At 42.8% G+C, this 16,541-nt stretch overlaps 1 protein-coding gene across 3 annotated transcripts in view; it reads left to right on the forward strand.

The window, feature by feature from the left end:
- LOC110511695 (uncharacterized) overlaps positions 1-16,541 on the forward strand; it is a 57,800-nt gene that overhangs the window by 29,318 nt on the left and 11,941 nt on the right. For all 3 annotated transcript variants that reach the window (XM_090228874.1, XM_090228875.1, XM_090228876.1), the window contains 3 exons: positions 2,470-2,631; positions 3,242-3,408; positions 5,978-6,149. In XM_090228874.1, coding sequence (XP_090085000.1) covers positions 2,470-2,631; positions 3,242-3,408; positions 5,978-6,149 — 501 coding nt within the window. The remainder of the gene's footprint in view (positions 1-2,469; positions 2,632-3,241; positions 3,409-5,977; positions 6,150-16,541) is intronic.

Raw genomic sequence — 16,541 nt, forward strand, 5'->3', positions numbered from 1 at the left:
TTATGGAGTATAATATACCACCTGACACCAGTAGGAGGGGAATGTTATGGAGTATAATATACCATCTGACACCAGTAGGAGGGGAATGTTATGGAGTATAATATACCACCTGACACCAGTAGGAGAGGAATGTTATGGAGTATAATATACCACCTGACACCAGTAGGAGAGGAATGTTATGGAGTATAATATACCACCTGACACCAGTAGGAGAGGAATGTTATGGAGTATAATATACTACTTGACACCAGTAGGAGGGGAAAGTTATGGAGTATAATATACCACCTGACACCAGTAGGAGGGGAATGTTATGGAGTATAATATACCACCTGACACCAGTAGGAGGGGAATGTTATGGAGTATAATATACCATCTGACACCAGTAGGAGGGGAATGTTATGGAGTATAATATACCACCTGACACCAGTAGGAGAGGAATGTTATGGAGTATAATATACCACCTGACACCAGTAGGAGAGGAATGTTATGGAGTATAATATACCACCTGACACCAGTAGGAGAGGAATGTTATGGAGTATAATATACCACCTGACACCAGTAGGAGGGGAATGTTATGGAGTATAATATACCACCTGACACCAGTAGGAGGGGAATGTTATGGAGTATAATATACCATCTGACACCAGTAGGAGGGGAATGTTATGGAGTATAATATACCACCTGACACCAGTAGGAGGGGAATGTTATGGAGTATAATATACCACCTGACACCAGTAGGAGAGGAATGTTATGGAGTATAATATACCACCTGACACCAGTAGGAGGGGAATGTTATGGAGTATAATATACCACCTGACACCAGTAGGAGAGGAATGTTATGGAGTATAATATACCACCTGACACCAGTAGGAGAGGAATGTTATGGAGTATAATATACCACCTAACACCAGTAGGAGGGGAATGTTATGGAGTATAATATACCACCTGACACCAGTAGGAGAGGAATGTTATGGAGTATAATATACCACCTGACACCAGTAGGAGAGGAATGTTATGGAGTATAATATACCACCTGACACCAGTAGGAGGGGAATGTTATGGAGTATAATATACCACCTGACACCAGTAGGAGAGGAATGTTATAGAGTATAATATACCACCTGACACCAGTAGGAGGGGAATGTTATGGAGTATAATATACCACCTGACACCAGTAGGAGGAGAATTTTATAGAGTATAATATACCACCTGACACCAGTAGGAGAGGAATGTTATAGAGTATAATATACCACCTGACACCAGTAGGAGGAGAATTTTATAGAGTATAATATACCTGTAGCAGGACTGACAGGAAAAGTGTATTTTTAAATGTTGTATTCATTTTTATTTCACCTTTAATTTAACCAGGTAGGTTAGTTGAGAACACCTTTATTTAGCCAGGTAGGCTAGTTGAGAACACCTTTATTTAGCCAGGTAGGCTAGTTGAGAACACCTTTATTTAACCAGGTAGGCTAGTTGAGAACACCTTTATTTAGCCAGGTAGGCTAGTTGAGAACACCTTTATTTAACCAGGTAGGTTAGTTGAGAACACCTTTATTTAACCAGGTAGGCTAGTTGAGAACACCTTTATTTAACCAGGTAGGCTAGTTGAGAACACCTTTAATTTAACCAGGTAGGCTAGTTGAGAACACCTTTAATTTAACCAGGTAGGCTAGTTGAGAACACCTTTAATTTAACCAGGTAGGCTAGTTGAGAACACCTTTAATTTAACCAGGTAGGCTAGTTGAGAACACCTTTAATTTAACCAGGTAGGCTAGTTGAGAACACCTTTAATTTAACCAGGTAGGTTAGTTGAGAACACCTTTATTTAACCAGGTAGGCTAGTTGAGAACACCTTTATTTAACCAGGTAGGCTAGTTGAGAACACCTTTAATTTAACCAGGTAGGCTAGTTGAGAACACCTTTAATTTAACCAGGTAGGCTAGTTGAGAACACCTTTAATTTAACCAGGTAGGCTAGTTGAGAACACCTTTAATTTAACCAGGTAGGCTAGTTGAGAACACCTTTAATTTAACCAGGTAGGCTAGTTGAGAACACCTTTAATTTAACCAGGTAGGTTAGTTGAGAACACCTTTAATTTAACCAGGTAGGTTAGTTGAGAACAAGTTCTCATTTACAACTGCGACCTGGCCAAGATAAAGCAAAGCAGTTCGACACATACAACAAAAACAGAGTTACGCTTTTAATAAACTTTAAATTAGCCTCTTTTATCCTGTAATTTTGTCATTGTTATGTTCTAAATGTTTTCCACACGAAGGGGATTTAATTCCAACAAGGACTATAGACCTACTCCTGTAATACATTCTCTATGTCACTTAGGAAAATACATCATTAACTTAATTGTATGTATATTGATCTTGGTTGGCACAACTTCAACTCTTTTCTTAAAGTCACCCAAATAAAATTGATTTGTCGCTAACTGTCTAACAAAGGCGTCCTGTGTTTCAGAGCCCCAGTCACATCAGCAGTCTCCTGAGGCTGTCCTGGCCCTCAACGCTGCCGCCGTCATAGCTCATATCAAACTCCAGAGACAACTGAGCCTGAGGAAGACAACACCACATGACCTTTCTACAAGGTCACCCACCACACCAGAGGAGGCAAAAACACTGGGTATTGTTGCTTTTTTAAAAGTTTTTGCCTCTACGTTAATGACCTTCACAGAGCATAGCTCATAACAAATATCGATCCCTGAGACAATTACCTGAAAGAATTTCAGTTAAATGTCAGAAGTGTTGCTCGGTTCTAACTTTTGAGTAGGCATTAGAGAAACAACATGTGTCTTGCTTGAAGGTTTCTCTCTGTGTGTGTGTGTCAGGTTAATTGTTCCTGAAATTGTCTTTATAATCAGATAATTGTCTTGAGTTCAGATTATAAATCCCATTTTTGATTGAAAGGTAAAATAAAGTTATAGGAAGGATAAATACTTTGTTATATACATTTTATTGAATTAGTTTGAGAGAGAACGAGAAATCAACACACCCTCTCTTTTCTCTCTCTCTTTCCCTCTCTCTCTCTCTACCCTTCTCTCTCTCTCTCGCTCTCTTTCTCTCTCTCTCTCTACCCTTCTCTCTCTCTCTCTCTTGCTCTCTCGCTCTCTTTCTCTCTCTCTCTCTCTCTACCCTTCTCTCTCTCTCTCTCTCACTCACTCACTCACTCACTCACTCACTCACTCACTCACTCACTCACTCACTCACTCACTCACTCACTCACTCACTTCTAGTGAAAGATGCTGGGGGTTGTGTGCGACCCAGGACTGATGACAACAGACTAGACCCTGGTGAGACCACCAGAACCACACATCACACAACCCAGATTGATGTTGGATTTATTCCCCTGAATTCTGACTCTGACCCGGAAACAAGCAAAGCCAACATTCCATCACCCAGGGTAAGTTGAAGTTACCAGCTCCTAGCCATCTCATGGCCAGCAGGGTAAGTTGAAGTTCTGGAGTAAGTTTTGGATGCATGAAACTCATGAAACTTGATGATGAAAGACGTGTCTTGGGCTCCAGGCTAAATGCTTTCACAACAGGCCTGTTCATCTCTCAGCATAGTCAAGTCAGAGATGTTGCATGCTGGGACGGTATCTTGTTATATTTTTCCTCTCCGGCGAAAAAACACACACTACATTTCTGTAAGGGAGAAATCAATAGTAACACAACATGCGCCAGCTCCTAGCCAGCTCCTAGCCAGCCTCCCTCCACATGAATAATACCAGCTCCTAGCCAGCCTCCCTCCTCATGAAGAGTACCAGCTCCTAGCCAGCCTCCCTCCTCATGAAGAGTACCAGCTCCTAGCCATCTCCTAGCCAGCTCCTAGCCAGCTCCTAGCCAGCTCCTAGCCAGCCTCCCTCCTCATGAAGAGTACCAGCTCCTAGCCAGCCTCCCTCCTCATGAAGAGTACCAGCTCCTAGCCAGCTCCTAGCCAGCCTCACTCCTCATGAAGAGTACCAGCTCCTAGCCAGCCTCCCTCCACATGAAGAATACCATCTCATAGCCAGCCTCCCTCCACATGAAGAATACCAGCTGCTAGCCAGCCTCCCTCCACATGAAGAATACCATCTCCTAGCCAGCCTCCCTCCACATGAAGAATACCAGCTGCTAGCCAGCCTCCCTCCACATGAAGAATACCATCTCCTAGCCAGCCTCCCTCCACATGAAGAATACCATCTCCTAGCCAGCCTCCCTCCACATGAAGAATACCATCTCCTAGCCAGCCTCCCTCCACATGAAGAATACCATCTCCTAGCCAGCCTCCCTCCACATGAAGAATACCAGCTCCTAGCCAGCCTCCCTCCACATGAAGAATACCAGCTCCTAGTCAGCTCCTAGCCAGCTCCTAGCCAGCCTCCCTCCACATGAAGAATACCAGCTGCTAGCCAGCCTCCTTCCACATGAAGAGTACCAGCTCCTAGCCAGCTCCTAGCCAGCCTCCCTCCTCATGAAGAATACCAGCTCCTAGCCAGCCTCCCTCCTCATGAAGAATACCAGCTCCTAGCCAGCTCCTAGCCAGCTCCTAGCCAGCTCCTAGCTAGCTCCTAGCCAGCTCCTAGCCAGCCTCCCTCCACATGAAGAATACCAGCTCCTAGCCAGCCTCCCTCCTCATGAAGAATACCAGCTCCTAGCCAGCTCCTAGCCAGCTCCTAGCCAGCTCCTAGCTAGCTCCTAGCCAGCTCCTAGCCAGCTCCTAGCCAGCCTCCCTCCACATGAAGAATACCAGCTCCTAGCCAGCTCCTAGCCAGCCTCCCTCCTCATGAAGAATACCAGCTCCTAGCCAGCTCCTAGCCAGCCTCCCTCCTCATGAAGAGTACCAGCTCCTAGCCAGCTCCTAGCCAGCCTCACTCCTCATGAAGAGTACCAGCTCCTAGCCATCTCCTAGCCAGCCTCCCTCCACATGAAGAATACCAGCTCCTAGCCAGCCTCCCTCCTCATGAAGAGTACCAGCTCCTAGCCAGCTCCTAGCCAGCCTCCCTCCTCATGAAGAGTACCAGCTCCTAGCCAGCCTCCTTCCACATGAAGAATACCAGCTCCTAGCCAGCCTCCCTCCACATGAAGAATACCAGCTCCTAGCCAGCCTCCCTCCACATGAAGAGTACCAGCTCCTAGCCAGCTCCTAGCCAGCCTCCCTCCTCATGAAGAGTACCAGCTCCTAGCCAGCCTCCTTCCACATGAAGAATACCAGCTCCTAGCCAGCCTCCCTCCTCATGAAGAGTACCAGCTCCTAGCCAGCTCCTAGCCAGCCTCCCTCCTCATGAAGAATACCAGCTCCTAGCCAGCCTCCCTCCTCATGAAGAATACCAGCTCCTAGCCAGCCTCCCTCCACATGAAGAATACCAGCTCCTAGCCAGCCTCCCTCCTCATGAAGAGTACCAGCTCCTAGCCATCTCCTAGCAAGCCTCCTTCCACATGAAGAATACCAGCTCCTAGCCAGCCTCCCTCCTCATGAAGAGTACCAGCTCCTAGCCAGCTCCTAGCCAGCCTCCCTCCTCATGAAGAATACCAGCTCCTAGCCAGCCTCCCTCCTCATGAAGAATACCAGCTCCTAGCCAGCCTCCCTCCACATGAAGAATACCAGCTCCTAGCCATCTCCTAGCCAGCTCCTAGCTAGCTCCTAGCCAGCTCCTAGCCAGCTCCTAGCCAGCCTCCCTCCTCATGAAGAATACCAGCTCCTAGCCAGCCTCCCTTCTCATGAAGAATACCAGCTCCTAGCCAGCTCCTAGCCATCTCCTAGCCAGCTCCTAGTCAGCTCCTAGCCAGCTCCTAGCCAGCCTCCCTCCACATGAAGTGTGCCAGCATCAGGAGTTCCAGGCATAGTGTCCTCGGCCCCCTGCTGAAGCTCGCTCTCACAGGGCAGATAGATGTTGTAATCACGTTAGTTGAATGCACTGACAGCAGGTCAGTTTAGATAAGAGTGTCTGTTAAATGACTAAAACATCTCTGCTTCTGGCCCACATACAGGAGGCTCTGGAGCGATCCAGACCACACTTCATCAGTCGCTCTCAGGGCAGACTGAGAGAGATGGAGAGGCGGGCGGAAGAGAGGAGGGAGGAGAGGCGCTCTGACCACCAGCCAGAGGAGATGATGCTGATGCACCATAGAGGACACAGCACCAGAACCAGTCCTCTCAGTGGTACGGTACCACTGACTGTTTCTCTCTCTGTCATAGAGGACACAGCACCAGAACCAGTCTGAGGGGTACGGTACCACTGACTGTTTCTCTCTCTGTCATAGAGGACACAGCACCAGAACCAGTCTGAGTGGTACGGTACCACTGACTGTTTCTCTCTCTGTCATAGAGGACACAGCACCAGAACCAGTCTGAGTGGTACGGTACCACTGACTGTTTCTCTCTCTGTCATAGAGGACACAGCACCAGAACCAGTCCTCTGATTGGTACGGTACCACTGACTGTTTCTCTCTCTGTCATAGAGGACACAGCACCAGAACCAGTCCTCTGATTGGTACGGTACCACTGACTGTTTCTCTCTCTGTCATAGAGGACACAGCACCAGAACCAGTCTGAGGGCTACGGTACCACTGACTGTTTCTCTCTCTGTCATAGAGGACACAGCACCAGAACCAGTCTGACTGGTATGGTACCACTGACTGTTTCTCTCTCTGTCATAGAGGACACAGCACCAGAACCAGTCCTCTTATTGGTACGGTACCACTGACTGTTTATATCTCTCTGTCATAGAGGACACAGCACCAGAACCAGTCTGAGTGGTACGGTACCACTGACTGTTTCTCTCTCTCTCTCTCTCTCTCTCTCTCTCTCTCTCTCTCTCTCTCACCATCTCTTTCACTATGACACCCATTGTTCCCATGCAGCTGCAGTGGGCTGTATGCCACACACATAGTCACAGCTCTCTTCTGTCTGCACAGAACGGGCCCCTCAGGCTCGTTGTATATCTACATAACATGATACAACGGAAACAAGACATCTACCCACATGTTTGTTCCTATTATTCCAGTTTTCTTTGTTTTTCATATACATACATGTCTCTCTATTGATGGGGAGAAAATGACTGGCGTCACAGACAGCCCTGACCTTCAGACGTCATGAGTTTGTTTATCTGTCAATGCAGCGTGTCTATCGGATCAGCAGATTTCCCTGCTGAATAGCAGCTTTAAAAAGGGGGCAATTTGTATTCGCTAAATCGAATATTTAGACTTTTAAATCGATTATAGATACCCGTGAGCTCAGTTCAACTGTCAAACCCCATCAGAACCTAAAATGTACGTTTAAAAAATATATATATTTTCTTTGCAAACAATGTAATTGGAAACAAACACTGTATAGCCTCAAAACATGGTTAAACTATAATGTTGATATCATGGATGGTCAGTCCTTGCATCCACAGCTCTGTCTATGAATTTGAGAGAGGTTACATGTCTCAATCCCCATCCCTCATTTGTTTACCAAAACAGTGGCGGGGGTGTACCTTTGTTATGGTTTGAAATGAAGATTGTCTCTTTAATGGATAAAATGAACCAAACCCCCTGGTAGTATGCTGATTTCATAGTGCTTACTGCCCCCTGCTGGTCCTGGTATGAAACTACACCATTGGCTCAGATCAATGATAATGGCATTGAGTTATAAAGGATTATTCATAGGAGAATTGCCCTATTGTCAAAACAAAGACACACTTCCTGTATGATAATTAATGCAGGATATGACCTCATTCAAGCAAATCAATGCAAGAAAAACTGTACCTGCCTGCAACAGTGAAAAACATATCTCTTCCAGGTGATAGTGAATGTAGTCATCTTGTCTGGCAGGCCGTAGTCATCTTCTCTGGTCGGTAGTAGTCATCTTCTCTGACAGGCAGTAGTCATCTTCTCTGACAGGCAGTAGTCATCTTCTCTGACAGGCAGTAGTCATCTTCTCTGACAGGCAGTAGTCATCTTCTCTGATAGGCAGTAGTCATCTTCTCTGGCAGGCAGTAGTCATCTTCTCTGACAGGCAGTAGTCATCTTCTCTGACAGGCAGTAGTCATCTTCTCTGGCAGGCAGTAGTCATCTTCTCTGACAGGCAGTAGTCATCTTCTCTGACAGGCAGTAGTCATCTTCTCTGACAGGCATCTTCTCTGACAGGTAGTAGTCATCTTCTCTGACAGGCATATTCTCTGACAGGCAGTTGTCATCTTCTCTGACAGGCAGTAGTCATCTTCTCTGGCAGGCAGTAGTCATCTTCTCTGACAGGCTGTAGTCATCTTCTCTGACAGGTAGAAGTCATCTTCTCGGGCAGGCAGTAGTCATCTTCTCTGACAGGTAGAAGTCATCTTCTCGGGCAGGCAGTAGTCATCTTCTCTGACAGGTAGAAGTCATCTTCTCGGGCAGGCAGTAGTCATCTTCTCTGACAGGCAGTAGTCATCTTCTCTGACAGGCATCTTCTCTGACAGGTAGTAGTCATCTTCTCTGACAGGTAGAAGTCATCTTCTCTGGCAGGCAGTAGTCATCTTCTCTGACAGGCAGTAGTCATCTTCTCTGACAGGCAGTAGTCATCTTCTCTGACAGGCAGTAGTCATCTTCTCTGACAGGCAGTAGTCATCTTCTCTGACAGGCAGTAGTCATCTTCTCTGACAGGCAGTAGTCATCTTCTCTGACAGGCCGTAGTCATCTTCTCTGACAGGCCGTAGTCATCTTCTCTGACAGGCAGTAGTCATCTTCTCTGACAGGTAGAAGTCATCTTCTCGGGCAGGGGTAGTGCTGTGTTTGCACAGTGTTAATTATCTCTCTCTCTGAAAAGTCAGTTAATCTCTTCAAGCTCAGGAAGAGTAGGAGTTGTTACTTAACTGTGAATCCTCAATTCTCAACTCAATCAAATCATTGTAAACTGTAAATAAGAATAATAATTGTAAATAAGAATTTGTTCTTAAACTGACTTGCCTAGTTAAAATAAAGGTTAAATAAATAAAAATCGAATTGTATTTGTCACATGCTGTGTAAACAACAGGTGTAGACTAACAGTGAAATGCTGACTGATGGGGTCCTTTCCCAACAATGACACAATGAACAAATACACAATGAGTAACTAACTATAACTTGTCCTAGTCCGTGTAAAACAGCTGTAGATATTTATGAGGATCTGAGGGCCAAATCTTTTCAGCCTCCTGAGGGAGAAGAGGTGTTGTGGTGCTGGTGTGTGTGGACCACGATAGTTCCTTAGTGTTGTGGTGCTGGTGTGTGTGGACCACGATAGTTCCTTAGTGTTGTGGTGCTGGTGTGTGTGGACCACGATAGTTCCTTAGTGTTGTGGTGCTGGTGTGTGTGGACCACGATAGTTCCTTAATGTTGTGGTGCTGGTGTGTGTGGACCACGATAGTTCCTTAATGTTGTGGTGCTGGTGTGTGTGGACCACGATAGTTCCTTAATGTTGTGGTGCTGGTGTGTGTGGACCACGATAGTTCCTTAGTGATGTGGTGCTGGTGTGTGTGGACCACGATAGTTCCTTAGTGTTGTGGTGCTGGTGTGTGTGGACCACAATAATTCCTAAGTGTTGTGGTGCTGGTGTGTGTTAGGACCACGATAGTTCCTTAGTGTTGTGGTGCTGGTGTGTGTGGACCATGATAGTTCCTTAGTGTTGTGGTGCTGGTGTGTGTGGACCATGATAGTTCCTTAATGTTGTGGTGCTGGTGTGTGTGGACCACGATAGTTCCTTAGTGATGTGGTGCTGGTGTGTGTGGACCACGATAGTTCCTTAGTGTTGTGGTGCTGGTGTGTGTGGACCACAATAATTCCTAAGTGTTGTGGTGCTGGTGTGTGTTAGGACCACGATAGTTCCTTAGTGTTGTGGTGCTGGTGTGTGTGGACCACGATAATTCCTAAGTGTTGTGGTGCTGGTGTGTGTGGACCATGATAGTTCCTTAGTGTTGTGGTGCTGGTGTGTGTGGACCACGATAGTTCCTTAGTGATGTGGTGCTGGTGTGTGTGGACCTCGATAGTTCCTTAGTGTTGTGGACCACGATAATTCCTTAGTGTTGTGGACCTCGATAGTTCCTTAGTGTTGTGGAGCACGATTGTTCCTTAGTGTTGTGGACCACGATAATTCCTTAGTGATGTGGACCTCGATAGTTCCTTAGTGTTGTGGACCATGATTGTTCCTTAGTGTTGTGGACCACGATAGTTCCTTAGTGTTGTGGACCATGATAGTTCCTTAGTGTTGTGGTGCTGGTGTGTGTGGACCACGATAGTTCCTTGGTGTTGTGGTGCTGGTGTGTGTGGACCACGATAGTTCCTTAGTGATGTGGTGCTGGTGTGTGTGGACCACGATAGTTCCTTAGTGATGTGGACCACGATAGATCCTTAGTGATGTGGACCACGATAGTTCCTTAGTGATGTGGCCCACGATAGTTCCTTAGTGATGTGGACCACGATAGTTCCTTAGTGATGTGGACCACGATAGATCCTTAGTGATGTGGACCACGATAGTTCCTTCGTGATGTGGACCACGATAGATCCTTAGTGACGTGGACCACGATAGTTCCTTAGTGATGTGGACCACGGTAGTTCCTTAGTGATGTGGACCACGATAGTTCCTTAGTGATGTGGACCACGATAGTTCCTTAGTGATGTGGACCACGATAGTTCCTTAGTGATGTGGACCACGATAGTTCCTTAGTGATGTGGACCACGATAGTTCCTTAGTGATGTGGACACCGAGGAACTTAAAGCTCTCGACCCGCTCCACTACGGCCCCGTCGGTGTGTAAGGGGACGTGCTTAGCCCTCTGTTTCCTGTAGGTGTTTAAGGGGACGTGCTTAGCCCTCTGTTTCCTGTTGTCCACTGTCAACTCCTTTGTCTTGCTGACGTTGAGGGACAGGTTGTTGTCCTGACACCACACTGACCTCCTCCCTATAGGCTGTCTCTGTTAATAAAAAAAAATCATTAAAAAATACAATTTGAAAACATACAAAGACAATCAACATTTAGTACATTAATTTCTACAAACATGAATGACATCCCGCTTTCTCAAACCCACATGTTCCCATTGTATCAGCTCATCCTGCCCATCTCACAGTCACATGTTCCCATCGTATCAGCTCATCCTGCCCATCTCACAGTCATATGTTCCCATTGTATCAGCTCATCCTGCCCATCTCACAGTCATATTTTCCCATTGTATCAGCTCATCCTGCCCATCTCACAGTCATATTTTCCCATTGTATCAGCTCATCCTGCCCATCTCACAGTCATATGTTCCCATTGTATCAGCTCATCCTGCCCATCTCACAGTCATATTTTCCCATTGTATCAGCTCATCCTGCCCATCTCACAGTCATATGTTCCCATCGTATCAGCTCATCCTGCCCATCTCACAGTCATATGTTCCCATTGTATCAGCTCATCCTGCCCATCTCACAGTCATATGTTCCCATTGTATCAGCTCATCCTGCCCATCTCACAGTCATATGTTCCCATTGTATCAGCTCATCCTGCCCATCTCACAGTCATATGTTCCCATCGTATCAGCTCATCCTGCCCATCTCACAGTCATATGTTCCCATTGTATCAGCTCATCCTGCCCATCTCACAGTCATATGTTCCCATTGTATCAGCTCATCCTGCCCATCTCACAGTCATATGTTCCCATCGTATCAGCTCATCCTGCCCATCTCACAGTCATATTTTCTCTCCTTCCTCTTCCTGTCATGCCCTGACCTTGAAGATCCTTTTTATGTCTCTATTTTGGGTTTGGTCATGGCGTGAGTTGGGGTGGGCATTCTATGTTTTGTGTTTCTATGATTTTCTATCTCTATGTTTTGGCCGGGTGTGGTTCTCAATCGGGGACAGCTGTTTATCGTTGTCTCTGATTGGGAACCATACTTAGGTAGCCTTTTTCCCCACTTGTGTTTGTGGGAAGTTGACTTTGTTTTAGGGCACAGAGCCTTTGAGCTTCACGGTTTGCTTTGTGTTTATCGTTTAGTCGGCGTCATTTTGATTAATTTAAGAAAATGTACGATCACCACGCTGCACCTTGGTCCTCTCCTTTCATCAGCCGTGACACATCCTTTGGATTTCTCCAGTACTTCTCATATTTTATGGCTTCAAATTGTACTATTTTTGTTTTGTCTCTCTAGCCCACATTATTTTGTATCCATATTTATGTTAATAATACATTTGATTCATCTTTCCACGTGGACCACTTTATCGGTGAATTCTGGAAAAGGCTATCCAAGGATTGTTCCAGAAGGTTGTGTTTTTTTTAAGGAAGGATATTGGTTCTGGTAGAATCTGTTTAATTTTCTTCTATATTGTTGTAGTGTTCTATATTGGTGTAGGGTTCTATATTGGTGTAGGGTTCTATATTGGTGTAGGGTTCTATATTGGTGTAGGGTTCTATATTGGTGTAGGGTTCTATATTGTTGTAGTGTTCTAGTGTTCTATATTGTTGTAGTGTTCTATATTGTTGTAGTGTTCTATATTGTTGTAGTTTTCTAGTGTTCTATATTGTTGTAGGGTTCTATATTGTTGTAGGGTTCTATATTGTTGTAGGGTTCTATATTGTTGTAGTTTTCTAGTGTTCTATATTGTTGTAGGGTTCTATATTGTTGTAGGGTTCTATATTGTTGTAGGGTTCTATATTGGTGTAGTGTTCTATATTGGTGTAGTGTTCTATATTGGTGTAGTGTTCTATATTGGTGTAGTGTTCTATATTGGTGTAGTGTTCTATTTTGGTGTAGTGTTCTATATTGGTGTAGTGTTCTATATTGGTGTAGTGTTCTATATTGGTGTAGTGTTCTATATTGGTGTAGTTTTCTAGTGTTCTATATTGGTGTAGTGTTCTATATTGGTGTAGTGTTCTATATTGGTGTAGTGTTCTATATTGGTGTAGTGTTCTATATTGGTGTAGTGTTCTATATTGGTGTAGTGTTCTATATTGGTGTAGTGTTCTATATTGGTGTAGTGTTCTATATTGGTGTAGTGTTCTATATTGGTGTAGTGTTCTATATTGGTGTAGTGTTCTATATTGGTGTAGTGTTCTAGTGTTCTATATTGGTGTAGTGTTCTATATTGGTGTAGTGTTCTATATTGGTGTAGTGTTCTATATTGGTGTAGTGTTCTATATAGGTGTAGTTTTCTAGTGTTCTATATTGGTGTAGTGTTCTATATTGGTGTAGTGTTCTATATTGGTGTAGTGTTCTATATTGGTGTAGTTTTCTAGTGTTCTATATTGGTGTAGTGTTCTATATTGGTGTAGTGTTCTATATTGGTGTAGTGTTCTATATTGGTGTAGTGTTCTAGTGTTCTATATTGGTGTAGTGTTCTATATTGGTGTAGTGTTCTATATTGGTGTAGTGTTCTATATTGGTGTAGTGTTCTATATTGGTGTAGTGTTCTATATAGGTGTAGTTTTCTAGTGTTCTATATTGGTGTAGTGTTCTATATTGGTGTAGTGTTCTATATTGGTGTAGTTTTCTAGTGTTCTATATTGGTGTAGTGTTCTATATTGGTGTAGTGTTCTATATTGGTGTAGTGTTCTATATTGGTGTAGTGTTCTATATTGGTGTAGTGTTCTATATTGGTGTAGTTTTCTAGTGTTCTATATTGTTGTAGTGTTCTATATTGGTGTAGTGTTCTATATTGTTGTAGTGTTCTATATTGGTGTAGTGTTCTATATTGGTGTAGTTTTCTAGTGTTCTATATTGGTGTAGTTTTCTAGTGTTCTATATTGGTGTAGTGTTCTATATTGGTGTAGTGTTCTATATTGGTGTAGTTTTCTAGTGTTCTATATTGTTGTAGTGTTCTATATTGGTGTAGTGTTCTATATTGGTGTAGTGTTCTATATTGGTGTAGTTTTCTAGTGTTCTATATTGTTGTAGTGTTCTATATTGTTGTAGTGTTCTATATTGTTGTAGTGTTCTATATTGGTGTAGTGTTCTATACTGGTGTAGTTTTCTAGTGTTCTATATTGGTGTAGTTTTCTAGTGTTCTATATTGGTGTAGTGTTCTATATTGGTGTAGTGTTCTATATTGGTGTAGTGTTCTATATTGGTGTAGTGTTCTATATTGGTGTAGTTTTCTAGTGTTCTATATTGGTGTAGTGTTCTATATTGGTGTAGTGTTCTATATTGGTGTAGTGTTCTATATTGGTGTAGTGTTCTATATTGGTGTAGTTTTCTAGTGTTCTATATTGTTGTAGTGTTCTATATTGGTGTAGTGTTCTATATTGTTGTAGTGTTCTATATTGGTGTAGTGTTCTATATTGGTGTAGTTTTCTAGTGTTCTATATTGGTGTAGTTTTCTAGTGTTCTATATTGGTGTAGTGTTCTATATTGGTGTAGTGTTCTATAATGGTGTAGTGTTCTATATTGGTGTAGTTTTCTAGTGTTCTATATTGGTGTAGTGTTCTATATTGGTGTAGTGTTCTATATTGGTGTAGTGTTCTATATTGGTGTAGTGTTCTATATTGGTGTAGTGTTCTAGTGTTCTATATTGGTGTAGTGTTCTATATTGGTGTAGTGTTCTATATTGGTGTAGTGTTCTATATTGGTGTAGTGTTCTATATTGGTGTAGTGTTCTATATTGGTGTAGTGTTCTATATTGGTGTAGTGTTCTAGTGTTCTATATTGGTGTAGTGTTCTATATTGGTGTAGTGTTCTATATTGGTGTAGTGTTCTATATTGGTGTAGTGTTCTATATTGGTGTAGTTTTCTAGTGTTCTATATTGGTGTAGTGTTCTATATTGGTGTAGTGTTCTATATTGGTGTAGTGTTCTATATTGGTGTAGTGTTCTAGTGTTCTATATTGGTGTAGTGTTCTATATTGGTGTAGTGTTCTATATTGTTGTAGTGTTCTATATTGGTGTAGTGTTCTATATTAGTGTTCTAGTGTTCTATATTGGTGTAGTGTTCTATATTGGTGTAGTGTTCTATATTGGTGTAGTGTTCTATATTGGTGTAGTGTTCTATATTGGTGTAGTGTTCTATATTGGTGTAGTTTTCTAGTGTTCTATATTGTTGTAGTGTTCTATATTGGTGTAGTGTTCTATATTGGTGTAGTGTTCTATATTGGTGTAGTTTTCTAGTGTTCTATATTGGTGTAGTTTTATAGTGTTCTATATTGGTGTAGTGTTCTATATTGGTGTAGTGTTCTATATTGTTGTAGTGTTCTATATTGTTGTAGTGTTCTATATTGGTGTAGTTTTCTAGTGTTCTATATTGGTGTAGTGTTCTATATTGGTGTAGTGTTCTATATTGGTGTAGTGTTCTATATTGGTGTAGTGTTCTATATTGGTGTAGTGTTCTAGTGTTCTATATTGGTGTAGTGTTCTATATTGGTGTAGTTTTCTAGTGTTCTATATTGGTGTAGTGTTCTATATTGGTGTAGTGTTCTAGTGTTCTATATTGGTGTAGTGTTCTATATTGGTGTAGTGTTCTATATTGGTGTAGTGTTCTATATTGGTGTAGTGTTCTATATTGGTGTAGTGTTCTATATTGGTGTAGTTTTCTAGTGTTCTATATTGGTGTAGTTTTCTAGTGTTCTATATTGGTGTAGTGTTCTATTTTGGTGTAGTGTTCTATATTGTTGTAGTGTTCTATATTGTTGTAGTGTTCTATATTGGTGTAGTTTTCTAGTGTTCTATATTGGTGTAGTTTTCTATATTGGTGTAGTGTTCTATATTGGTGTAGTGTTCTATATTGGTGTAGTGTTCTATATTGGTGTAGTGTTCTAGTGTTCTATATTGGTGTAGTGTTCTATATTGGTGTAGTTTTCTAGTGTTCTATATTGGTGTAGTGTTCTATATTGGTGTAGTGTTCTAGTGTTCTATATTGGTGTAGTGTTCTATATTGGTGTAGTGTTCTATATTGGTGTAGTGTTCTATATTGGTGTAGTGTTCTAGTGTTCTATATTGGTGTAGTGTTCTATATTGGTGTAGTGTTCTATATTGGTGTAGTGTTCTATATTGTTCTAGTGTCCTTAACTATGAAGTTGTTGATGTTCTTAGCTCCGTCCTTTGATAACAGACACATGGAAAGACTCTGTGGATGAACATGTTCATCTTCAATATGTTCCCATTGTTCCTCTTTAATTCCTTTTAATTATATGTTGCAATTTAAAGTCTTGGGTAGCAAGTTGATACAATTCCAAGTCTGGAAGGTTAAAACCACCCCTCAGACTTAGGGGTATATCAAACTTTCCATTTGATTCTAGGAGTTTTATCTGCCCATATAAAGCCTGTTAAGGTTGAGTATACTCTGAATGTCTTTGGGGGGATAATTGGTTTTACCATCAATAAATATAAAAACTTTGGCAGCCATGTCGTTCTAAAGAGGTTTAGTATACCTGCAAGATTTATGGGAATATTATTCCATTTCATTAAATCTGCTTTCATATTGTTGAGTAATGGAGTAAAGTTGTCTTTGTGTATTTGAGTCACACCTACTCCTGCTCCCTCTCTCCGGCGTTCGACGTCGCCGGGCTACTGACCACCGGTCCTGGCAACCCACATTACTCACACCTGCTCTCCATCGTTAAGTACACCTGCTCCCCATCGTTAGGCACACCTGGTCCCCAT

The sequence above is a fragment of the Oncorhynchus mykiss genome, unplaced genomic scaffold (assembly GCF_057628025.1).
Source record: "Oncorhynchus mykiss isolate SJ-2025 unplaced genomic scaffold, ASM5762802v1 scaffold103, whole genome shotgun sequence".
NCBI classification, from domain to species: Eukaryota; Metazoa; Chordata; class Actinopteri; order Salmoniformes; family Salmonidae; genus Oncorhynchus; species Oncorhynchus mykiss.